The 27,274-nt window shown below is 42.6% G+C and overlaps 1 protein-coding gene across 1 annotated transcript in view; it reads left to right on the top strand.

The window, feature by feature from the left end:
* The window catches only part of LOC124711300 (citron rho-interacting kinase), a 217,559-nt gene extending 202,937 nt beyond the window's left edge, over positions 1-14,622 (top strand). The window contains exons 32-34 of the mRNA XM_047241304.1: positions 1,328-1,489; positions 1,577-1,721; positions 13,596-14,622. Coding sequence (XP_047097260.1) covers positions 1,328-1,489; positions 1,577-1,721; positions 13,596-13,758 — 470 coding nt within the window. The 3' untranslated portion in view covers positions 13,759-14,622. The remainder of the gene's footprint in view (positions 1-1,327; positions 1,490-1,576; positions 1,722-13,595) is intronic.
* The last annotated feature ends 12,652 nt before the right edge of the window (positions 14,623-27,274 follow it).

Here is a 27,274-nt window from a genome sequence, read left to right as displayed (position 1 = left end):
GAATGACAAATCATGGTACACAATATGGCAATCGAAAGGCAGGGTGTGGTGTATGGCGAATGCCCAGTGAACGCCATCTGCCAGTGAGTGTAGTGCCAGCAGTTAAATTCGGAGGAGGTCGTATTGTGATGTGGTCATATTTTTCAGGAAGTGGGCTTGCACTCCTTGTTCTTTTGTGTAGCACTATCATAGCACAAGCCTACATTGATGTTTCAAGCACCATTTCGCTTCCCACTGTTGGAGAGCAATTCGGGGATTGCGATTGGATCTTTCAACACAATCGAGCACCTGTTCATAACACAAGGCCAATGGTGGATTGGTTACACGAATATAACATCCCTGTAATGGACTGACCTGCACAGAGTCCTGACCTGAATCATATAGAACACCTTTGGGATGTTTTGGAACGTCGACTTCATGCCAGGCCTCACTGATCAACATTGATACCTCTCCTCATTGCAGCACCCCATGAAGAATGGGCTGCCATTCCCCAAGAAACCTTCCTGCACCTGATTGAACGTATGCCTGCGAGAGTAGAAGCTGTCATCAAGGCTAATGGGTGGGCCAACACCATATTGAATTCCAGCATTACCGATGGAGGTGCCACAAACTTGCAAGTCATTTTCAGCCAGGTGTCTGGATACTTTAGATCATATGGTGTATTTGTAACACTAGGGAAGGGACAACTGTTCTAAGTAACATGCTCCTAAAATAGCAAAACACCTTTCTAATTTATTTCATGACAATTATATGCAAGGACATACATGGCATAATATACTATGAAAGAATCATCCATAAAGTAAGTTATAATCTGCCTAGTATATCTGTGTATATGACTTGTTCCTATGTCAAAATCACCGTGTCACTAATGTATAATGCTTCCATTTTAAATACTTGAAAATGGCCTAATGCCGACATTGAGCAGTCGTGCATGAAAGAGACTGGCATATGAAGGCATCATGAAATCATTCAAAAAACACTAGGAAATATTGTGACAAGGCATAGCACAAAAGCAGTCAAAAACCACACCTATTACAAGGGGATCAAATTATATAAAAACATGTACCATACTTAAAATTTTTGTAATTAAGCTGCATCGAAGTGACACTGAAGGGGTTTGTTACTAGTAAGTGCTTTTTGAGTATTAGAGAATTCTTCTCAGAGGAGTAATTATCTTCATGCACCACATTGTTTCAAAGTAATTGATGTGCTGAATTTCTGTTATTGTTTCCACAAAGTTGTGAATGTAAACATATGCCCACAATCCAAAATAAATTTTTCCTTGTCTATGGAGAATAAATAAATGGATTAAATTCTCTGTTGACAGGTTTCTGCAAGCCATATTTATTTATTTTCCACTTTGGTTGTGTTGAAGTTATGAGATTATCACATGCGTCTTTCAGACGCTCCAAAGATGATCCTGATGATTCGACAATAATAAATTATCCAGAGCAGAGGTTTATTTACTTCAGCAATCCACGGTTCCTGGGTGAGTTTCTCCCTTGAATCATTTAATTTTACTCACTGAATGTTATTAGCTGTATTGATTTTAGAGGATATTCCTTTGTGTTTTCAGGACAGACAAACAGGCTTGATGCAGTTTGTTTAGCTAGCATATCCAGCAGTGGAGTGGAACTCATTCATTTGGAAGCTGCTCTCACCTTTCAAACAGATTTGCTCGGCAGTTCTTCCAGTCTTACTACTACTACTTCACAAGACAGGTACGTAGTGTTACATGAAATGCACCGTTACTACTACTACTACTACTACTACTACTTCACAAGACAGGTATGTAGTATTACATGAAATGCACTGAAATGACCTACTAGAAATCAATGTATTCTGCTCTGTCTTCCCAAAATAGTTTGCAGTCTGAAAATGATAGCAAAAAAATGAGTTGATTGGATAATCGTAACCAAATGCTGCTCCCCTTTTCGGAGCTAAAGAAATAGAATGCGGTGTGTAAACCTGTATAGTAGTAGAGGCAATTGTGAATGTAGAAAATTGCTTAGAGAATGAAGGAGGACATTGGCAGAATCTAACACAAAAGTAGTATACAAATTCCAGAATGAGATTTTCACTCTGCAGCAGAGTGTGCGCTGATATGGCCACACAGACGTGAGACCTCAAATTCAGCTCTGAGGTTGAGAAATTGCCCAGTGTCATGGTAACGTCACCATCCCCCCATCCAGCTGTGCAACAAGCAATCAAACTCTTCCGTCTAGGGCGAAGCCACCAGCTTCACAATCGACAGGCCGGAAAGGACAGAAGGAGTACTCCCGTAAAGACTCCCTACGTCCCTCAAGCCAACCAACACACTGGTCTTCCTGTAGCCGGAAAGGCTTGAAGAAGTCCACCAAAGGTCTTTTCCTTCGCTAACTCAAAGATTCTCTTTGACAGTGTTGCCACGTGATGCCTTAGCCCGGCCAGCCTCCGTGTCGTCGCTGCGCATCACCAACCGTTTTTCTGCGTTGGACTCCAGACATACAGCACAACCAAGCCAATGCTGCTGTGGACCTCATGGCGCAGGGTCCTCGTGCTTCTATGCCCTGTAGCAGCTGGTCTTCACAGGCTGTCACTCGGCAGCTGCTGAGGTGACACCCCTTTCATTTCTTCCTCATCATGACTGTCCTCCAACGGAATGTTCATGGCCTTCGGTCCCTAAAGAGGTTTTACAGTTGCTTTTAGCCTCACAGCATCCCCTTATACTCTGCGTACAGGAAATAAAATTATGTCCTCAAGACCTCTTTGAGCTTCCGCATGCCATTCTGCTCATATGGGATGGCGTTCATACTCAACTCGTCTCCCTCACTTCCCATCTTCAAGCTGTTGCAGTCCACCTTTTCCTTCCTCAACTGACTTTTTCCCTCTGTACCATTTATGTCCCTCCATCATTCAATGTCAACAGGACAGAATTACTTCACCTTATTGGGCACCTACCTCCTCTGTTTCTGCTACTTGGTGACTTCAATGTGCATCATCCCCTTTGGGGTTATCCCAGGACCTGTCAGAGGTGCCCTCTTCGCTGGCCGCCTTAATCAACTTAATCTCTTCTGCCTTAAATGGAGCACCCACTTTCCTTTCCGATTCCTTGCACACCTATTCCCATTTGGACCTAACCTTCTGCACTGCGCAGCTTGCCCACTGTCTTTAGTGATCCATTTTTTTCTGACACCTACTCAGATGACCATTTCCCGTGTGCTATCCATTTGCTGACACTTACCCCACCTGCGTGCACACCGAAATGGCTACTAAGGCTGACTGGCCACTTTACTCCTCCTTGGTGACCTTCAAAGAACAAGGTTTCCCCAGTTGTGATGACCAGGTGGAATATCTCACAAACGTTATCCTTACTGCTGCAGAACGTTCAATTCCTCGTACTTCCTCTTTACCACGCCGTGTCCAGTCCCTTGGGGGACTGAGGCATGCCGCAACACAATTCACACGCAGAAACATGCTCTCCACATTTTTAACCACCATCCTACAATGGCAAACTACATTCGTTATAAACAGAGGCAAGCAAAGTATCGTTGCATTCTTCAGGATTGCAAGAAAGCTAGCTGGATTTCATTCACTAGTTTTTTTAACAGTTCCAACCCTTCCTCAGTCGTGTGGGCCAACTTCCAACGGCTCTCTGGGACAAAGATCCATTCCGCAATTTCCAGCCAGACAGCAGCAGATGATGTCATTGTGGACTCTATTGCTATCTCCAACACCTTGGGCTGTCATTTTGCGGACATTTCGAGCTGCTCCCACTATCACCCTGGTTTCCTTCATCGGAAACGAGTGGAGGAGGCTCAGGCAATACTCTTCTCTTCTCCGAATCGTGAGTGCTACAATGCCACCTTTACTATGAGAGAGCTACATCATGCTCTCAGTTCATCCCGATCCTCCACCCCAGGGCTGGACACTGTCCACATTCAAATGTTGCAGTACCTTACTCTTGCGAGCAAGCACTTTCTGCTTAATAAGTTCAACTGCATCTGGGCAGAGGGCACATTTCCTGGACATTGCCGTGGAGCCACCATCATACCCATAACTAAGCCTAGTAAGGACACAAACCTACCTTCTAGGTACTGCCTCATCTCTCTCACCATCTGTGTTTGCAAGGTGATGGAACATGTGATTCATGCCCAGCTAGTATGGTGGTTCGAGTCTCGTAATTTACTAACGACTGCACAGTGTGGATTTCAAGCACATACTTCTGCAGTTGACCAGCTTGTTACTTTGTCCACACATGTCATGAATGGTTTTCTGCAGAAATCCCAGATTGTGGCTGTGTTTTTTAATTTGGAGAAGGCCTATGACACTTTCTGGTGAGCTGGTATCTTCCGTACTCTTTTTGCATGGGGCTTCCATACCAGCCTGCCCTGTTTTCTTCAGGAATTTTTAAAAGACCAAGTTTTGAAGGTGCATGTGAGTTTTGCTTTGTCAGACACCTTTATCCAGGAAACCGGAGTGCCTCAGGATGCCGTCCTGGTCGTCGTCCTCTTTGTTATCGCCATTAATCCTATGATGCCCTGTCTCCCACCTGGAATCTCTGGCTACATTTTTGTTGACGATTTCGCCATCTATTGCACTTCTTCACCGACCTGTCTCACTGAGTGGCGTCTTCAGCAATGTCCTGATCGTCTTTAGTTCTGGAGCATCGACAGTGGCTTTCATTTTTCGACTGACAAAACAGTCTGTGTGGTTACCTGGTGGCACAATTGGTTTCTCTCATCATCTGTACATCTTTGGCCTGTTGCTCTTCCAGTGGTTAAACTATAAGGTTCCTGGGGCTCATGCTTGATAGGAAATACACTTTGTCCTCCTTTGTTTCTTACCTGGTAGCTGCTGTACACTGTCCCTCAATGTCCTACGTGTCCTCAATGGTGCTTCCTGGGGTGCAAATCAATCCACCCTCCTCCATTTGTACCCGTCCCTTGTCCATTGAAAACTCAACTATGGTTGCTGTGTTTGTGTGTCCGCTTATCCGTCCCTCTTACACCGTCTCAACACTATCCACCTTTGTGGCATCCGTTTGACCACTGGTGCCTTTTACACTAGCCTGGTTGAGAGTCAGTCTGTTGAAGCTGCTGAACGACCACTGTCCTACTGCCGTGACTTTCTCCTCAGCAGGTATGCATGCCATTTGTCTGCTATGCATGACCACCCATCCTATGCCTTCTTTTTTGACGATTCCTTTGATTGCCAGTATGGAGTGCGTCCCTCTTCTCTGTTACCTCCTGGAGTCTCCTTTCGGCACTTGCTTTGGCAGCTTAACTTCACACTACCTGCGACATTTCCTGTGGGGTGTGAACCCTTCACCACCTTGGTTTCGTGTAGCAGCCCATGTTATCCTTGGCCTTCATTCGCTTCCTAAGACACTACTCCAGCCTTGCTCTAACACCTTCAGTTTCATGACCTTCACATGGAACTTTGCGATAGTATCTTTGTGTACACTCATGGCTCTGGGACTTACCGTGGTTTCTGGTGTCATTGGCACCCATGTCTTTTGATATTGGCTTCTGGCACCCTGCTCAGTATTTACAGTCGAGTTATTCGCCCTGTATCAGGTCACAGAGCACATCCAGCGACACAGACTTTTCAGTTGTGTCCTCTGCTCACTCTCTCTCAGCACCCTTCAAAGTCTATGTTCGCTGTACACTGCCCGTCCCTTGGTGTGATGGGTCCAGGAAAACTGTCACATACTCACTCTTGTGATGTTTGAGGCTTCCTAGTTATGTCGGTCTGCCAGGAAACAAGGCTGCTGATGCAACTGCCAAGGCTGCAGTCCTCGTACCTCAGCCCACTAGTTCCTCTATTCCCTCCAATGATCTCTGTGTTACTGTCTGTCAGAAGGTGGTATCCCTTTGGCATCACCATTGATCCTCCCTTCATGGAAATAAGCTCCAGATAGCCTCTCCCAGTTGTTGTTGTGGTCTTCAGTCCTGAGACTGGTTTGATGCAGCTCTCCATGCTACCCTATCCTGTGCAAGTTTCTTCATCTCCCAGTACCTACTGCAACGTACATCCTTCTGAATCTGCTTAGTGTATTCATCTCTTGGTCTCCCTCTACGATTTTTACCCTCCACACTGCCCTCCAATGCTAAATTTGTGATCCCTCAATGCCTCAGAACGTGTCCTACCAACCGGTCTCTTCTTCTCGTCAAGTTGTGCCACAAACTGCTCTTCTTCCCAATCCTGTTCAATACCTCTTCATTAGTTATGTGATCTACCCATCTAATCTTCAGCATTCTTCTGTAGCACCACATTTCGAAAGCTTCTATTCTCTTCCTGTCCAAACTATTTATCGTCCATGTTTCACTTCCATACATGGCCACACTCCACACACATACTTTCAGAAACAACTTCCTGACACTTAAATCTATACTCGATGTTAACAAATTTCTCTTCTGCAGAAACGCTTTCCTTGCCATTGCCAGTCTACATTTTATATCCTCTATACTTCGACCATCATCAGTTATTTTGCTCCCCAAATAGCAAACCTCATTTACTACTTTAAGTGTCTCATTTCCTAATCTAATTCCCTCAGCATTGCCCGACTTAATTTGACTACATTCCATTATCCTCGTTTTGCTTTTGTTGGTGTTCATCTTATATCCTCCTTTCAAGACACTGTCCATTCCGTTCAACTGCTCTTCCAAATTCTTTGCTGTCTCTGACAGAATTACAATGTCATCGGCGAACCTCAAAGTTCTTATTACTTCTCCATGGATTTTAATACCTACTCTGAATTTTTCTCTTGTTTCCTTTACTGCTTGCTCAATATGCAGATTGAATAACATTGGGGAGAGGCTACAACCCTGTCTCACTCCTTTCCCAACCACTGCTTCCCTTTCATGTCCCTCAACTCTTATAACTGCCATCTGGTTTCTGTACAAATTGTAAATAGCCTTTCGCTCCCTGTATTTTACCCCTGCCACCTTTAGAATTTGGAAGAGAGTATTCCAGTCAACATTGTCAAAAGCTTTCTCTAAGTCTACAAATGCTAGAAACGTAGGTTTGCCTTTCCTTACTCTTTCTTCTAAGATAAGTCGTAAGGTCAGTATTGCCTCACGTGTTCCAGTATTTCTACGGAATCCAAACTGATCTTCCCCGATGTCGGCTTCTACCGGTTTTTCCATTTGTCTGTAAAGAATTCGCGTTAGTATTTTGCAGCTGTGACTTATTAAACAGATAGTTTGGTAATTTTCACATCTGTCAACACCTGCTTTCTTTGGGATTGGAATTATTATATTCTTCTTGAAGTCTGGGGGTACTTCGCCTGTCTCATACATCCTCCTCACCAGATGGTAGAGTATGGTAGAGTTTTGTCAGGACTGGCTCTCCCAAGGCCGTCAGTAGTTCTAATGGAATGTTGTCTACTCCCGGGGCCTTGTTTCGGCTCAGGTCTTTCAGTGCTCTGTTGAACTCTTCACGCAGTATCATAGCTCCCATTTCATCTTCATCTACATTCTGTTCCATTTCTATAATATTGTCCTCAAGTACATAGCCCTTGTATAGACCCTCTATATACTCCTTCCATCTTTCTGCTTTCCCTTCTTTGGTTAGAACTGGGTTTCCATCTGAGCTATTGATATTCATACAACTGGTTCTCTTTTCTCCAAAGGTTTTTTAATTTTCCTGTAGGCAGTATCTGTCTTACCCCTAGTGAGATAAGCCCCTCTACATCCTTACATTTGTCCTCTAGCCATGCCTGCTTAGCCATTTTGCACTTCCTGTCGATATTATTTTTGAGACGTTTGTATTCCTTTTTGCCTGCTTCATTTACTGCATTTTTATATTTTCTCCTTTCATCAATTAAGTTCAATATTTCTTCTGTTACCCAAGGATTTCTACTCGCCCTCGTCTCCCAGTTATACACTAATTTAGGAGGGTGTCCTGCATAGTAATGCCTCCGAATTTTTATGTGAAAATTTGTAGAACTTTTTAAAGAAAACAAATGTTATAACACACTACATCTTTATTCTTTACGTCCATCTATTTATTTCTTGGTGTAGTCACACTTGTGATTAGCACATTTCTTACAACGCGGGACCAGTTTGTTGATACTATCATTGTAGAATTTTTGACTTAGTTCACACAGTGACAACCTCATCTCTGCTTGGACCCCATCATTGCTATGAAAGTGAAGTCCTCTAAGGTGTTCTTTAAATTTTAGAACAGATGGAAATTGGATGGGACCACGTCCAGACTGTATGGAGGATGATACAGGACAGTGAAACAAAGACAACTTATTGTTGCAGATGTTGCACTGCTCATGTGTAGTCTGGCATTGCTATGCTGAACAACAGGGTGCTCCATGTGTGGATGGACTTTTCGAATTAAAAACTCAAATACAGCTTTCATGCTCCGACATAGTTAAGTTACACGTCACCATGTTACACACTATAATTCGGAGTCCTCTAGCAAAAGAGGTCTGAAAATGTGTGGACACAAATAATAAAGATGTAAAATGTTAATAATATTGGTTTTGTTTGAAAAGCTTTAATAGTTATCAGTTAAAAAATTTGGAGGCATTACTTTTCAGAATTTCCTCACACATGCAGATTTCCTCATCTTACCATAGCTGTTCTTGGTTTTTTCCCCAAGTTAAATATTTTTTTTTCAGTAATAGGGATTTTCTGATTATAAATGCTATTTTAGCCTCCTTTATGGTAGTAAATAAAAATACATTAAACTAAATACACTGTTATTCGTGCACGGACTATTCCTGCATCTAAAAAAGCACATAAGTTACGCACATGGGGATCAGCAGCACGGATTGCCAGCCAATAGGGCTGTTGCTCACACAAAAGTCAGACCAGCAGTGGAGACGACTACATCGAGCTGCGCCTGAGCATTCAGACATTGGCTGTGAACTGTGCTGCTACCACCCATCCAGTAGACATCGTTCCAAATACATGTTTGAAAATATCTCGATTAACCATGTTTTTCAATTATTTGTGCATCTTCTCTCCCCCATTACCCCAGATAATCAAAATGCTGCCAGTACTTTTAATATTTTATTAAATATTTAGATTAAAATTCACCTTCTTCTGAAGGGAAAGTGTATTTCAGCCTGTAATTTAAAATATATAATGTTTCTTGAAAATATGCTGTTATTTACGGATAGTATTCAGAATCCTATCTGTAGTCACTTAGTCTGTGAAAATCGCACGGGGTGGTGGTGTGATATTGATTTTCAGAGTTAATTATAGTTACAAAACTTTTTACTATTTTGTAATTTAAAAACTACCTTTTTTAAATTGAGGGCATGTTTTCACCTGCACTCTCGTCTTATTTTCCTCTTTATAACTACATTACTGTTTTTTCTGTAATTTGTTGGATTCAGTTGTTATTGAATTTTGTCTTATTTAATATCAGTGCTGGTCACTCAGTTCATCCATGGCAGCTGCCCTCTCCATGTTTACCGCCAACAACTGGAGTGCCTGGGTTTTCTCGATAATGCGACAGAGCCTGCATTTACCTGCCCCCCTCTTCTGCAGTCATGGTATTTCTCATACTGAGTGTTCGCCAATTACTGAGACTCCAAGGTGCTGCCATCAATTGACGATGCTGCAATGCTCATATGGCCTCTCTGAGCTCAGCTGTGCAAGGCCAGCACACCTTTATAGCTGTCAAAACGCACACTAGCAGAGTCGCCTGTTTCTCACATCACAACAAATGTGCTTGCATAGCTGCATGTCTTCCGGGTGTGTTCCCCATCCCCCCACCCCACCCCCACCCCACTGTCATCCTTATACAGATGTACCTTCACAAGGTGCACCAGTGTGTGAATTACCACAGCATTCAGATATTTGTGCGCTGTCAACTTGTGTCAGCATGGAGGCAACTGTGGCTCCCTCAATCTCGTGAGTCAATTCTCAACATTTTTTATGAAAATCTTTTTCTATGTCCTAAAGTTCGCATCATGTAGGAAGGCGGCCCAATTTTCAGCCATTCTGTGCATCCCCCTTCACTAGCCACTGGCAGACAATAATAATCCTTTTCTTTCCGAGCCGCTAACAGCAAGTTACAGCTAGAAAGCGAGAATCTGGCTCCTGTATGCTGCACTGTTGCAGTACTTCGCGACAACCAAATTATTCATTCAACTGTTTTTTTATGTTTTACTTTTATTTTTTATTTTTTTTTCTTGCAGCTGTATAGCTGTGATTAAGTATCTGTAAATGTCTAAGAGCGATTAAAAAAAAAAAGGTCAGGTGATGGCAATAAAGGTGAAGTGCTTCACAAGCAGGTGAGGGGAATTATTTTGCTGCATTTATAACTTTTTCAAATGTCAGTTTGAAAGTAGGTCTACTGCTGCTGACATTTGAAGACACAAGAACGGACTCCAGAACCATGTGGTGTTCGCAAGAGAACTGCAAAGAGAATTGTAAACAAAAGTGCCAGAGCTGTAGGAACTGTAGAAAAAGTTGGTTTTGTGTCACCTGGAAAGCATCAAAATCGCAAGGAACCTGTAACACAAATGGATGATTTTAACAGTGATGTTTTAAAGTGCTCCGTGTGAAAGATCAATGTTCAACATCACAAAAACGTTTTACAGTTATGCAGGAGGAAATTGGCTTCAACAGTAAGTGCTTCGTCAATGTAAAGAATTTTAAAAGAAGTTGGTTCCAGATATGTTGAGATGAGAGTTTTTAGTTCAAAGAAGTGATACAGGTGCAGCATGAACTGTATCCCATATAAAGATAAATGATAAAAGAGGAGGAGGTAGTTCAACAGTGCATTACCTCGATGAAACGTGGGTCAACGGAATAGATTCTGGGATAATTATTCTGCCTGCTGACTCTTCTTCTGGTTTTGTTTCAGAGAATAAACTTGTGTTTAGGTCTAAGAAAAACAGCAGTAACTTCCTTTCAGAAATGAATGCTAGCAGTTTCGTGACGTGATTCACAATTCTTGTCATACCTTGTTTCAAAGGTGGTCATTGACAGTTATAATTCACCAGTTACAGAGTAAACACCAAGCACAAACACCAGAAAAGCAGAAATCTTTCCCTGGCTTAAAAATAACAATATTAAGGACATATAAACCAGACTCGTGCCAATCTCCTGCAGCTCACTAATTTATAAGAATCATGTGAAAGAATGTACAGAGTTGGCTTCCTTGCACATGGATAGGGTCACACAGTTTTGCGGTTACCACATGTCATTGTTAGTGTAGCCCCATGGAATTAATTTTGGCAAAGGATTAGGCTATGTGGAAGAAAAAAAAAAAAAAAAAAAAAAAACATTCAAGATAACAGACAACATCCCACCTGTAGCATTTGCAGAGTCTGTGCAGTATGCTGAAAAGCTTCAGAAAGAATAATTTGACAGGTAAGCAATGATGGATGTAAGCCTAGAACCTATAACCGTAAATTCACAACCAGATTGTTTGGAAACAGACTCAAATAGAAGTGACGATGGTATTACAATGTAGACTTTGGAAAAAAGTAATATTATTTCTTGGTTTTAAAGACTCGTGACTTAGTGTTTGTTAACATATCAGTTGCATATGCAACAATGAGAACTTCCTAGCCTTTTTGATTAGGACTTCATGTCCTTTGAATTATGCAGACTATAATATTCAACATATTGCCCAAGGAGAAGCCTCTCCCACCATGTTGTGTGCTCTAATAACACACGAGAATTCAGCTAGATTAATTAGTCATAAGTCCGATATTTCCACTTGTAAACCCCTGTGATTTTCAAGGCACAAACTAGATTAGGTCCTAAAATGACAGTAACTGTTACTTATTGAGATATCTGTCATTTTTGATGTTATCGTTCAGCATTCCCTGGAGTTATTCACAGATGATTATTAATTGTTTGCTTGTTCAATGTGGTCTCTCACTGTAATGTTGAACAAGTCAGTTTGCACTCATAATATCAGTTAACAGTGAAAAATATGACTACTTGCTGACCATTTTTACTATAATGTTTCGCATTAGCCTTTTCTACAGGCAGTAATTACAGTCACACTCATCCACACACACCTCACACATTTTTAAAAATTCTGTTCAGTAGAAGCAGTTGTCAAGCAAATATAATGATTTCAGTACGTGCGTGAAGTTAATTTTGTTGTGTAATAATTTTTTACTTATAATGCAGTTCAAATCTCAATAAGTGATAATTATTGCAAGCAGTTTCAGTGATCTGGTCATTATACAATTGTCATTTTGAGAAAAATTGTTCTTGACTTCTTCACAAAGCTACATCAACTCTTCTCGCCTCTTGGTGTCACGTGGAGTAATTCTGCGGAGCAATGGATGCAATGTGGTCAAAACGTGAATTAATATTTCTCTCATGACGATTGATCGACATTGGTTTTAATATTTACTATTCCTCTTGTAGATTTGAACATATAATAAGATGTACCATAGGCAAACGAGCCTAACTGTTGCCCACAGCCACAAAGTTCGGCAACGTGGACTTTGCCCACTCTCTGCTGTTGTGTGTGCGCTGCTCTCATCCCCCCCCCCCCCCTCCCCACACTACCTTTCCGCTCTACCTCTATGAAGTATACTGTCCATTTTAAGATTTCTTCCATTATCTGGGTATTTAATACACTCTGGCCTTGCAAATTACAGTATCACCCTCGACACTCCCTAGTGACCCTTGTGTCCAGTCACAAAAAAAATTGTGCTCTTTTAACACTGATAACTGGCAGTGCAGTCTAGGTTATTTTGTTGTAAGTATAATAGAAAGAAACTACCACATGGGAAAAATAGATTAAAAAAATTACCACATGGGAAAAATATATTAAAAAACTATATGTCTACCAGCACTTTCTCGTTTGGTAAGTCACAGCATCTTTTTAAATTTATTTTGTTGTAAAATACACTTGGAGAAACTAAAGAGCTATAGTATCAAAAAGCTTTCAGCCACCCTCCTTCAGAGGTACCAGGTACAGAATACACACATCAAGTAGCTCTCAAAGGTGATTTCGTCTGATACCTTGGTACAATTTTCAGTCTTGTATATGTACTTCTGATCACTCATTGCTTTAGATGTTTGGAAACCTTGATATTTGACTACTACTTCACAACATATAGATTATATACTTATAATTCCTTTATTATTACCAATATTTCTCTCCTAAAAAGAAAAATAGTAATGAAAACCATGAATATAACAGTGAGATGATAAAAATGCTACAAAGACTTGAAAGGCTTAAATGAGTACAGGAATTCGGATACATCAATATGCAGCCATTCAACAGCCTGCCATATACTGTTGTGTGTTTTGTAAGTAGTGTAGTGGAGTTTGGCTGAGTTTGGGCAATTATTGGTCTTGAAGCTACTACTTCTCCACTGAAAAGTAACTTAACAAGAGAACTCTTAAAATTTGTTCTAAATTATACTGCATTTGTCAGCACTATAATAATAATATTTGCTAAGAAGTCATTTTGTTGTTACATTTAAATAAAATGTATGTCCATGACTTTTCCTTGTAACAGTGTCCACTCTGCAGGATTCATTGAAGGTAATGTTATACATTTTACAGTTTACCACTATAATGTTTCTGGTCTATGGTGGGGGGTACTAGTATGAATAAAACATACTACTGATGAAGAATGCATCATTTCTTTTCCTCTGATTTCAGAGCAAGTGGGGGAACAAATGATGTTGCTGGGTCAGACTTCAGCTTCACATCCTCCATTGAACAGTCACTAGAGAATATTGTTGATGCAGGAGAAGAAAGTGATTCCAGTGAGCAACAGAACAAAACTGTGCGCTTCAAGAGTCATCCCCAGACTATGCTCTAAATTATGATACATTATTTAATCTTATTGGTTCCATGTTCTGAACTATCACTTCATGATGCCCAGCTTTGCTAAAAATCAGCTTGTTCTACATTCAGTGCAGGAAAGTTACATGTATATATTCTCACAAAGTGGGAATGAGTTACCAAAAGACTAAAACTGTCCTGCAGCTATACTCACAGATACGCCTTTTAGAAATCAGAATGTGATGTTATTTTTAGTGATAACTGACAATGATTCTTGATATCAGTGAGTAGATGGAACGAGGGTGGTAAAACTGAAACCTGTATAGTGACAGTGTTTGCTAAATAATTTAATGATGACTGTTCAATTGTTTATCTATGATATTAATGTTAAGTATAAAAAATTGTTCTGATTTATGTGTAAGACACATTTGGACATAATTTTATCGCATGCAGCACACACACATTAATGGTTCCCCTTGTGACTTTATAATTCAAATAACTTTTGGTCCATTTATTTGTTGTAATTAAGGAGCTATATATATCAGGGTAGAGTTGCCTTCAGGAGGATTTTTTTCTACAAGCAAAAATGTTCCCTTATTGTGATTGACAATGTCCTCATTCAAATCTGAACTAACAAACGCTTGCCAAGGCCTGAAGAACCCAACTTGTCTGCACGTCATTATGATACCTTTGAACTGGTTTGTGCCTTTCAGCCAGTATTCTATGGAGGAATTTTATTGTTCTGTGCTATGTGTATGTGAATAGTTCTGTAAAAAATAAGTGTTCTAATTTATTGTGTCATGCCTTGTGATAATAAAATCAAACTAAGCTTTACATGTTTGTCACTAGACTGTAGTCCTCTTTTTATTTAACAAAAGTTTAGCCTTGACTCTTTTTGAAATCAGTTTTAAAATTGTATGTAATTTTGTAAATAAATGTGACACTTAACATCTACAGTTTCTTTCCCTACACCTGTTATGTAAAGAAATATTAAAATGTTAATTTGTTGCCACACAAATCCTGTTGGAATTATATTTCTGAGAATGCAATAAACCATCCTTAATGTATCTGCCTGAGCAGCCAGAGAAAGTGCTCTTAAGTGTATGCAATGTGTGCTTGCTTGTGTGAATGTGGGCGTGTTTTTTATTTCTGGTGAAAGCCTTAGCCGAAAGCTTAATCTTTAACAGTCTTTTCGTTGTGACCATCTGCACCTCAGTGTGTCATCTTTATGGTGAGCAGAGTTCTATCCTTTCCAGCCTGTACTTTCCCGTTTGATAGTTCAGAGTTCACATAATACAATACAATACAATACAATCGTAGTCACAAATGGTGACAGAAAGTGACCATGTTGTAACACATTCTTAAGCAAAATCGATATTACTGTGTGTTTTAATTACGCCTGATTGTGCAAATGTTCCAAAACTCTGAATCCTCCACCACGTACGCTTAATATGATAATGGCATTGCGTAGCCATTTCTCCAAATGTGTAATGTGTACAGTTTGAGATGTATTTCGTATTAATGAAATAAATATTTGTTTAGGCCATTAGCAGACACGTGCCATTTATATATGTTGCAACATTAATTCTGAGAGCCCCATTGAAAAGAGTCAAAGAGGTAATCGGTATGAGATGACCACGGATATTTAACTTTGCATCAACTGCTCGAAAGTAATTTGCTCCTAAAATAGCATAAAACCTCTCTAATTCATTTTATGAGCATAACTTGCAGTCATAGATGCAAGGACATAAGTGACATAATTTACTACTAAAGAAACAGCCATAAAATACTTGAAATTGAACAATCCTACATGAAATAAAAGAATGGCAGCTGAATGCATCATGAAATCATTCAAAAAAACTTTTCATTATGTATGGAGGTAGTTGGTATATAAACTTGCACTACTGTGTGGGTGTGAGCTTCATGTATATCTTACCTACAATAACAAATTCACTACCCACATTCCAATTTTATTATTACATTCCTATTTTATTATTCAATGTTAGACCTACTCCCGTATTATAACTTCTACTTCATTTTGTATTTAAAATCCAGTGCTTACCTGCTCAGAAAACCTGTTCTTCCTACCATCGTACTTCACTAATTTCCACTGTATTTAACTTCAACTTATCCATTTCTCTTTTTAAATGATCTAATCTCCCCATCTGATTGAGGTATCTTAACTTTCAGTTCTCCAACACATAGCATGCCAGTTTTGTTGTTCCTGATTACTCTATCCGGCCCCTCCTACACAATCAGGGACAGCGGCCGCAGCTGGCGACGAGTCGATGGAACCGGATCCGCCTCCCGTCGGTTGTAGCGTTGTTCCCTCGCAACCTGGCCCTCCGCGGTCGTCGAGGTGACCAGCTCTTCCCCCGTCTCGTTCCCCCAACTTTTTGACTAGCGATGGCGTTGTTTCATTGGAACATAAGAGGTATTCGATCTAATCGGGAGGAATTACAACTGCTCCTCCGCCTGCACTGTCCGCTCGTCCTTGGTCTCCAGGAAACCAAGTTGCGCCCGACAGACCGCATTGCCTTTACCCACTATACCTCGGAGTGGTATGACCTCACCCCTGTGGACGGTATCCCAGCTCATGGTGGGGTCATGTTGCTCGTTCGGGACGATGTCTATTACCATCCCATCCCATTGACCACCCCACTCCAAGCAATAGCTGTCCGCATTACTCTTTCTGCTTTTACTTTTTCAGTTTGTACCATCTACACTCCACCGTCATCTGCTGTTAGTCGGGCTGACATGATGCACCTGATCGTTCAGCTTCCCCCGCCGTTCTTATTGTTTGGCGACTTCAATGCCCATCATCCCCTTTGGGGCTCTCCTGCATCCTGTCAAAGAGGCTCACTCTTGGCGGATGTCTTCAACCATCTCAATCTTGTCTGCCTTAATACCAGCGCCCCGACTTTCCTCTCGGACTCTACTCATACCTACTCCCACTTGGACCTCTCGATCTGTTCTACCACTCTTGCCCATCGGTTCGAGTGGTATGTCCTTTCTGACACCTATTTGAGCGACCACTTCCCCTGTGTCGTTCGTCTCCTGCACCACACCCCATCCCCATGTCCTTCGAGCTGGAACATACTGAAAGCTGACTGGGGACTTTACTCCTCCCTGGCGACCTTTCCGGACCACGATTTTCCCAGTTGTGACAGTCAGGTCGAATACCTCACGGCTGTTATCATCAATGCTGCCGAACGTTCCATTCCTCGTACTACTTCTTCTTCACGTCGCGTTTCCGTCCCCTGGTGGAACGAGGCTTGTAGGGACGCTATCCGTGCTCGACGACGTGCTTTACGCACCTTTCGCCGCCATCCTACATTGGCGAATTGTATTGAATACAAACGACTCCGAGCGCAATGCCGTAGAATCATCAAAGACAGCAAAAAAGCTTGTTGGGCCTCTTTCACCAGCTCCTTTAACAGTTTGTTGGGCCTCTTTCACCAGCTCCTTTAACAGTTTTACTCCCTCTTCCGTCGTTTGGGGTAGCCTGCGCCGGCTGTCGGGCATTAAGGCCCACTCCTCGGTACCTGGCCTGACCTCAGGTAATGAGGTCCTTGTTGATCCTGTGGCTGTCTCCAACGCCTTTGGCCGCTTTTTCGCGGAGGTTTCAAGCTCCGCCCATTACCACCCTGCCTTCCTTCCCAGGAAAGAGGCAGAAGAGGCTCGGCGACCTTCCTTCCACTCGCTGAATCTAGAAACTTATAATGCCCCCTTTACTATGCGGGAACTCGAACGTGCGCTTGCACTGTCCCGATCCTCTGCTCCAGGGCCAGATGCCATTCACGTTCAGATGCTGGCACACTTTTCTCCGGCGGGCAAAAGCTTCCTTCTTCGTACCTACAATCACGTCTGGACCGACGGTCAAGTCCCCAGGCGTTGGCGTGACGCTGTTGTTGTTCCTATACCCAAACCCGGGAAAGATAGACACCTTCCTTCTAGTTACCGCCCCATTTCTCTTACAAGCTGTGTCTGTAAGGTGATGGAGCGCATGGTTAATGCTCGGTTAGTCTGGATTCTTGAATCTCGACGACTACTTACTAATGTCCAATGCGGCTTTCGTCACCGCCGCTCCGCTGTTGACCACCTTGTGACCTTGTCGACATTCATCATGAACAACTTTTTGCGAAGGCGCCAAACGGTAGCCGTGTTCTTCGACTTGGAGAAGGCTTATGATACCTGTTGGAGAGGAGGTATCCTCCGCACTATGCACAGGTGGGGCCTACGCGGTCGCCTGCCCCTTTTTATTGATTTCTTTTTAACGGATCGAAAGTTTAGGGTACGTGTGGGTTCCGTATTGTCCGACGTCTTCCTCCAGGAGAACGGAGTGCCTCAGGGCTCCGTCTTGAGCGTAGCCCTTTTTGCCATTGCGATCAATCCAATTATGGATTGTATTCCACCTAATGTCTCAGGCTCTCTCTTTGTCGACGACTTCGCGATCTACTGCAGTGCCCAGAGAACATGCCTCCTGGAGCGCTGCCTTCAGCGTTGTCTAGACAGCCTCTACTCATGGAGCGTGGCAAATGGCTTCCTGTTCTCTGGAAAGAAGACGGTTTGTATCAACTTTTGGCGATATAACGCGTTCCTTCCGCCATCCTTACATCTCGGTCCCGTTGTTCTCCCATTTGTGGACACAACTAAGTTTCTAGGGCTCACGTTGGACAGGAAACTGTGTTGGTCTCCACATGTCTCTTATTTGGGGGCCCGTTGTACACGTTCCCTTAATGTCCTCAGAGTTCTTAGCGGTTCATCTTGGGGAGCGGATCGCACTGTCCTGCTTCGCTTGTATCGGTCCATAGTCCGGTTGAAGCTGGATTATGGGAGCTTCATCTACTCGTCCGCTCGGCCATCCCTCTTACGCCGGCTCAACTCCATCCACCATCGGGGGATACGCCTTGCGACCGGAGCCTTCTACACTAGTCCTGTCGAGAGTCTTTATGCTGACGCTGCCGAGTTACCATTGACCTACCGGCGCGACGTACTGCTGTGTCGGTATGCCTGCCGGCTGTTGTCTATGCCCGACCACCCCTCTTACCAGTCCTTCTTCGCCGATTCTCTCGACCGTCAGTACGGGTTGTATGTGTCTGCCCTGCTGCCCCCCGGAGTCCGCTTCCGTCGCCTGCTTCGACAATTGGATTTTGCCCTCCCTACCACCTTCAGAGAGGGTGAGAGCCCGACACCACCTTGGCTCCAGGCTCCGGGTCATATTTATTTCGACCTCAGCTCACTCCCGAAGGAGGGTACTCTGGCTGCAGTGTATTGCTCACGGTTTGTCGAACTTCGTGCTCGCCTTGCCGGTCACACCTTTATTTACACCGATGGCTCCAAAACTGACGATGGTGTCGGCTGTGCCTTTGTCGTCGGGGCCGCCACCTTTAAATACCGGCTCCTCGACCAATGTTCGAGCTTTACGGCCGAGCTTTTTGCTCTCCATCAGGCCGTTCAGTATGCCCGCCGCCACCGCCATTCATTGTACGTACTTTGCTCTGACTCACTCAGTGCTCTTCAGAGCCTTGGAGCTCCCTATCCGGTCCATCCCTTGATTCAACGGATACGGCAGTCCCTCCATTCTTTCGCTGATAATGGTGGTTCTGTCAGCTTTCTGTGGGTTCCCGGACATGTAGGAGTGCCTGGGAATGAGGCTGCGGATGCTGCAGCCAAGGCTGCAGTCCTCCTGCCTCGGCCAGCCTCCCACTGTGTCCCGTCATCTGACGTTTGTGGGGATGTATGTAAGAGGCTTGTGTCGTTGTGGTGGGATGCTTGGTCATCCCTCCGAGGAAACAAGCTCCGGGCAGTCAAACCGCTCCCAACTGCTTGGACAACATCCTCCCGACCATCTCGGCGCGAGGTGGTCCTTCTGACCAGGTTGCGGATTGGGCATTGCCGGTTTAGCCACCGCTACCTGCTCTCCGGTGACCCGGCCCCGCAGTGCCCTTGTGGTCAGGAATTAACAGTGCGCCATGTTATATTGTCGTGTCCCCGTTTTAGTCAATTTCGTGTTGTCCTGTCCCTGCCATCTACTTTACCGGATGTTTTAGCTGATGACGCTCGAGCAGCTGCTCGTATTCTGCGTTTTATAACTTTAACTGGCTTGTCCAAAGACATTTAACCTTTTTACTTATTTTATCTGCATCTTTGTCAGGTCCTTCTGGTGTCCCCCATCCCCTTGAGTTTTAACAGATTCCATGTGCTCTAACAACAGTGACTGGGCGCTAATGACCTCAGCAGTTGAGCGCCCTTAAACCCAACCGAAAAAAAAAAAAAATTACTCTATCCTCCTGAGAAGCCCCTGCCCAGAGAACCAAGTGGGGAAACTATCTTACTTCCGGAATATTTTACCTGAAAGGATACCATCATCATCAAACCACACATGAGAACTGCATGCCCTTAGGAATAAATAAAAGCTGTACTTTCACCCTTGCTTTCAGCTGTTAGCACTGCCAGCACAGCAAGGCCATGTTGGCTAACATTAAAAGGTCAAATCAGTCGGTCATCCAAACTGTAGCCCCTGCAACTATTGAAAAAGCTATTCCCCTCTCGAGGAACCGCAGATTTGTCTGGTCTCTCCTCAGATAATCCTCCATTGTTGTTGCACCTATTGTATGGCTACCTGTACAGTAGAGGCTTTCAAGCCAGCCCACCCCGACAGAGTCCATGGTTCATATGGAGAATGGGAAAAAACACTTTTAGTTTTATGTAATTCATACCACTCTTAACAAACTGTATGTTGTAGCATCTGCTATTTCTGGGTTCATAATGTTTTGATGTTATTTACACCTTTATACCTTTGATGGTATTGTTTGCAAGATAACATTTATGTTATTTTCATATTATCATCTTTTTCCCCTTTCCCCAAATTGGATCTGAAAATGATCTACTGAGCAGATTGAAACCGATAATCAGTAACATGAAATACTGATTCAGGTGGTTTTCTATTCATTTTTATAATTGACTTGTGTAAAAGCATTTATCATCAGTGAATGTGCGCATCTTCAGGAATACGTTATTACTTTAGTTTAGTGGGTAAAACTTACACTCTTAACTGTTGGTTCACATAATCTATTACACGCTATAAGGAAACAGTGCCTTTCAGAACTACCAAAACACTACTTTAAATGTGTAGCCCTGCCACACGAAGATGGTAAAAACAAGCAAGTAGATTAATGAAACTTCCTGGCAGGTTGAAACTGTGTGCCAGACCGAGACTCGAACTCGGGACCTTTGCATTTCATGGGCAATTGCTCTACCATCAGAGCAGTTACCCACAAAAGACAAAGGTCCCAAGTTTGAGTCAGTCTGTCACACAGTTTTAATCTGCCGGGAAGTTTCATATCAGTGCTCACTCCGCTGCAGAGTGAAAACCTCATTCTGGAAGTAGGTTAATACTTGAGACTGGTACAAACAACCATGGCAGCAATCTTTAGATATTTTCTCTAATTTGGAATTCTTGTGATGTTTGAAAAAATAAAGGATGATGTCCAGTCCCATAATTACCACTTATCCCATTAAAAGTAATGGTTATATAAATAAAGCAGCTAATAAGGAGTGGGGATGTTAACATTTTGTTTATGAGACAGAACAATCAACCTCATAAAGACTGTCATATTAACAGAATATTGATAAATTTAGCTTTTTCTCTGTTCTAGGTCAGGATTATTAGGGCAGCACTTGACTAATGTGTTATTTGAGTGTTACACTACATGAAAATTGTTGGCTTGTAGATAAATGTGTTGAATTTAGTAGGTATGTTATGTCATTATCCATACACTTACACAACAGAGCATTAAATTTAGTCTCACAGTATGTGTGAGACTAAATTGTTAATGCTGGAATACCACTTGCTAGAGTCAGTGGTTCCAGCTCAAAAAATTCATCTTAGGAGTACACCAATTGCCCATATTGCATTCACATTTCAGCTAGTCACTAGTTTTGAATGTAATTATTTATTTTCACACCATTACCTGTGTCATTCTCATGTGATTAATGAAATAATTTCAAATTTATCCATGTTTTTTTTTGCTAACAGATGACTTGGTGCACAGTAGCTTGTAGCATGAAAGGGCACAATGTCCAAATGTGAAATGTTGAGAACACCTCAAAATGTTTAAATATTGTGCTATGCAAATGAACAAATACATTCGAAACTAGTCAGAAACTAGAAGCTAACGCCATGTGCCGGGCCACAAAACATCCATCACTGAGTATGTGGCAGTCAATGTGTTAAATGGTTTCTGGTCCTGCTGCTAAGGAGACACTGCTGCTATAGGACCCAACATGGGACAGGTACAGCAACTCGTTGAAGAGCTTTGAGAGATAAATGCAATAGCTCATTTCTTAATCTGCTGAAACTTTTGGACAAAGGCTTGTACAGCAAGGGAAATTAGTTGCAAGTTCCAAGTTGTTCTCACATATACTGCTGACTATTAAAATTGGAACTCCAGGAATAATAGCAGATGGTAAACTTTTAATTGTGCTCATACAGTGTAATAGGAAGGACAGTGATTAAGAGGTAGACAGGGTGGAAAATTCTGTGCTGAGACCTACCAGCTCTGGCAGGGACAGGATGGGCATAAAGTTGAATAGAGCCCAGATCATTGATAGGGATAGAACACTTCATGCTGCTTCAGCTGAAAGCCAGAGTTCATCAGTCATAGTGGTTGGCAAATAGTGGTGCTAGTAGTGTGCCAGTTTCGGCAACCTGTGACAGTATAGTTTTAAAGGGTGAGTGATCTGGAGAATGTGCTGGCCAGGACAGCAGTCGAAAGCCCTCCGTATCGAGGTAGATCAGAACAGCACGGGCAAAGTGCAGTCTACCGCTATTTTGTTGAAAGATAACATCCTGGAGACCTCAAAAATAGGACACATCCAACAGCCCAAAACACATCAGAAATATAATGCCTGTTGTCCACATTGGCTAAATGAACCAGTTGTGATAAAGTTGTGTACCCAATAAAAGCCTGTACTTTAACAACGAATGCTGGGTATATATGATAAATGTAATCTCGCAAAGTTCATTCTCTGTGGGGCATCCACCTTCATTGTGATCCTGTATGCAGTACAGGGACTCATCTGTAAAGATGTCATATTGTCAGTCCCGTGCCCAGGGCTGTCATTGGGCAGACCACTGTCAGTGCACCCCTCTCTGCTGTAATGCCAAGGGAAGTCACAATAACTATTGCCGTGCAGACAGTCCACAGTGTCTCAGATGTCATCGCACTGTCTGTCTGGATACTTGCCCTGCTGCTGTGCAGGAACGGCTCTGTTGGGAGCGGCCAAGGCATATTGAAAGACAGTGTTCTTTTCTTGAAATGAGACCATTTATTGGCAGAAAAACCAAAAATTATAATGGGCAACATGAGTCAGGCCTGGGGAGGCAAGGGTGAGCCAAGACATAGTGATGGGTGAAACATAGTTCACATCAAACTTTGGCGGAGTTAAAGAAAAGTGGTGGCTGCCATTTGGACAAGTCTGAATGGCGTGGCAGCTACAGAAACAAAGTCATTGGCGCCACAGCACCGGGAAGGGAAGATGATGATCACAGCTATAGGGCACACAGCAGAGAGAGCATTTCGGCCATCGGGCGGCAGGGTACCTCCAGCATGGTCATGCGGCTTCCTCTGCCCTGATTGGTCAGGAGCCAAGAAAACCGCGGGGGCGGCATGGAAAGTTCCAGAGCGTGGCCTGGTCAGCTCACCTAAGCGGCATCATCTTGTCAGCACACGAGGGAGGTGCGTGATCGAGATTGCCCACCTCAGTGCTGACATGCTGCTATCAGATCTTGGGACGAGAAAATTACGGGCAGCTGAAGCTACCAGCTAATTCTTGACCGTAACAAGAAAATGAAATAAACCTTTTGAAATAAAATATGGAGTCCCCTACTATCTGGCTCAACCTTACACTCCTCCCCCTTCCATGAGGGCAGAAAACATGTGTGTTTTTGCTCAACGTGATTGTTATTTAAATATTGACAATTTTAGTTTGCAAAGATGAAATAGACATTATTTGATTGTTAAAGGTTCCCACGGAAGATGGCAGGGGCCTTAAACTACGGTGGGAGTAGAGACTTTGGAGACCTCCTAGGAGTCACAAAGGGGTTTACACACTTCAACAATATTATGTTTACCCAAGAACAAGGAATAAATATTATAAAACATCAAAACAAAATTACATCAGTTAACAAGTTGAATAAAACACATTGGAAAGTAATGGTTTGACTCAAGGGGTACATGCCAAGTGTCTTTGTCTCTTAAATGAATTTAAAAACATATACGTATCACCACCGGAGTTACACACAAGGCTGAGTGGTGCAACACGGCGCATTGCGTTGTTCTCAGCGGGCAGCGCACAAGCTGCCAACTAGAAGGGGGCATGGTAGTGGCCAGGCCTGTCCACTGGAACTCAGCGCAGTGGGGTATGAGGGTAGGTTCACATGTTTTACACACAATTAAAAAGGGGATTAACACTAAGGAAGCACTTCACTGTGTTGCATGATTTTTTTCTTTCAAATCATAGGCGATATTCGCCATGAGACTGTGGTTGTTATGCTATTGGAGGGGATGGTCGTAACTGTTTACAGAATCCCTTTCTATACAATATCCATATCAGTACAATAATAAAAATCGCAGTGACTGGGTATAATAGTTGTATGTAGATTAGTGGCTGTCTGCCATTCACTTAAATGTGCTAACAGGCAATCGTTAGAAATTTGTCCTCTCTCATGTTTTAAAGGTTATCGATTGACATCAAAAGGTGATCATTTGATATATTAGATAAAGCAGGTAATTCAGTTGACAAAGGAACCACGAATGAACTTTCAGGTAGAAAAAACATATGTAAATGGGCATGTATACTGACAGAGTAAGCCATACTGCCATGAAAGGTTAAAAGTGGTGTAATAACATCACAATAGGAACTGTTTGCTAAAAATCCGCTGTTTGAGTTTTCTATCTCGTATGTTTGCGACTTGAAATTATGTTCATAGCAATGAAGTGCTAATATCGTAGGTTGGTCTATTGCGTATAGGAGGTTTGTGCTAACTGTCCTAAACCAGGGTTCCATTAGGCGAATGACAATTCATGAACAGGGTGGCGATTGACGCTTTCCCAAGAAAAGACTAATCTCACATCATAATTGTGTCGTAGCCATAGCATAATAATCGGGTAACGTAGCTTCATGTATGGGCAACACTAAACGCATTGACGGCGGCAAATCGGTGGTAACATTCTGCAGTACTTGAATAAATTGTTTGGGAGGTAAAAGTTCTGGACTCAGCATTCCTCGCAATCCTAGTTGTATTGTGACACGTAAATTGACAAGTAGCAGTTGGGTAATCTGCACATTATGTGATAGCGTTTGTATGGCATCAAATACTTCAAAGTTTAGCGTAAGGTTGGATATCTGAACTTGTATAGTCACGAAGTCCTGTTGCACAGAGTTCTTAAAAGATTCATATTGGTGAAGTATCATAGCTGCAACACTGCATATTTGCCTGGTGGTTGATAACAGATTTTCTTCAATGTGCATTAATCGTACTTGTTGGCATAACAACATCTCATGGTTCCGTTGAGAAAACTTGTCAATTTGTCTGATTTCTTTATTCCAATGTTGGGTATCTTTATGATCAAGATCTCCGAACACAGTTTTGAGTAAGGCACCTCCGGCATTGAACCAGGCACGTTTTAATCGTGGGTCTGGTACACTTGAAACTATACTACGCAGTTCGCATTGAAGGTGATCGATATTTTGCCTAAGGTCACGTAATAGCAGTAAAGCTTTCTTCTGACCTGTTTGTACAAGCAATGATTCGTATCCTAACATTTGATCGGCAGTTTGTTGCAACGCTAACTCTTCCTTTATGAGGGGCATAGTATCAAGTACTGTGTTAATCAATAGATGATGTGGGGTATACTACGGACTTTTGAGTTTCACAAACATGATACCTGACACCGATAGGTGGTTCGTGAACGGTGGGGCACTGGAAACCACACAAATAGCAGGCAGCAGAAGTATCCTCTTCATGGTGCAGTGATAGTTGAGGACAATGAAATGGCAAATGTAATAGGCCAGGTAGCAGAGCACTTGCATCCACGTAATTCCAAATGTCTAAAATCTGGAAACAAATGATGGTCTGAAATCCTTCCGGCAGTCCAGAATGGCGAAAATACGTTGCATGAATGACAGAAAAAATGACAATCATTTGTTTCATTATCTTGAGTGTAGAGTAGTGAATGAAGATATAATGTGCACACCAATAGGACTTGCAGACACAGTGCAAAAGAGGTGACTGAAGGTTACAAGGAAAGCTGATCTCCCTTTATATGAAGTGGAGGCGAAGTATTTGCTGAGCAATGAGTTGGGTAAGCGATTTTTCAAGTCAATGGCAATTGAACTGCGAACTACGCAGTATACAAGGTGCTTGACATTGAAGTTGGTGGCGGTAGGACAAGATGTGAGATGGTAAACACTAATGTTGTGCAATAGGCGGAAGCGTTACTTAGAAGGAAATAATGCGTGGTTACAAACATGTATTTGTTATTCATTTTCAGTTCTGAAAAATGCGTTGTTACCCTGTGTTCCGTTTAAAGTCATCAATTGCAAAAGAAAATTGCACGTTTCTTTGTAACACTATTGAGAAAATACTTGGTAGATTAGTTGCTAAGCTGTGATCTGTTGAGACTCAGCTCTAGCTTGGGGGATTCCTAGACAGGTAATGATAAATAGCATGTGGTACGCAGCATATTGGATAGCGCGACCGATAAGCAAACCAGTGCATTGCGCATTTACACCACGTTGCGTCCTGTGCACGAGTCGGTACGATCACACACTCGAAATTCTCTAATGAGGGCAGAATTAGCATTTCAGTCAGGAGTTCGGTATTTGCTGCCATGTTACGTCACGACAGGTGAGAACATAAATAAGTGGAGTTTTGTTTGAATGGATGCGGCTAGCACTGCAAAGAATAAAATGATATGGCCCAAGTGGCCGGTAAACTAAGTAGTGCTGCTGTGATGTTACTTCTGAGTGACCAGCAAGAGTGCAGATGCTGTTATGGGATGAGTGAAATTTGAGACAAGTTAGAACTGCTTATAACACTGTAGATGTAAGGATAGTGTGTAACATCGTGGTAGCACTAATAACGTGGGCGGGGGTCAGTGCGGCAGCTACGTCAGAGCAGCGTGCAGCAGATGACTTCAAGACCGATTCTTGCACTACGTCACTGCGCTGTGCAGGAAGTAAGCGGTGAATCCAAGATCGAGAGGGAAATAAAGCGTACTGACGCCGTTTACTGTGCTGACTGTACTTTGCATTCTTGATTACTTACAGAATGGAAACTCCACATGTTTTGGGCTCCTGCACCCGATGAACGAATTTGTGTGATTCAGAGTGAGAAGACGGATTCAGCAGTGATATCCACTAGTTGCAGGGGACAAAGATATGAGATCTTACACACGTCTACTGGGTGATCGGACACTTGCTCGGATAACTAGCCGAAACGCAGATTTTTCCCAAAGGCAAGACCTCAGAAAGTAGTTAATGGG

Source organism: Schistocerca piceifrons, chromosome 8 (genome assembly GCF_021461385.2).
Source record: "Schistocerca piceifrons isolate TAMUIC-IGC-003096 chromosome 8, iqSchPice1.1, whole genome shotgun sequence".
NCBI classification, from domain to species: domain Eukaryota; kingdom Metazoa; phylum Arthropoda; class Insecta; order Orthoptera; family Acrididae; genus Schistocerca; species Schistocerca piceifrons.
Note: the sequence above shows the minus strand (reverse complement) of the source record. Positions and strands in the feature narration are given on the sequence as shown.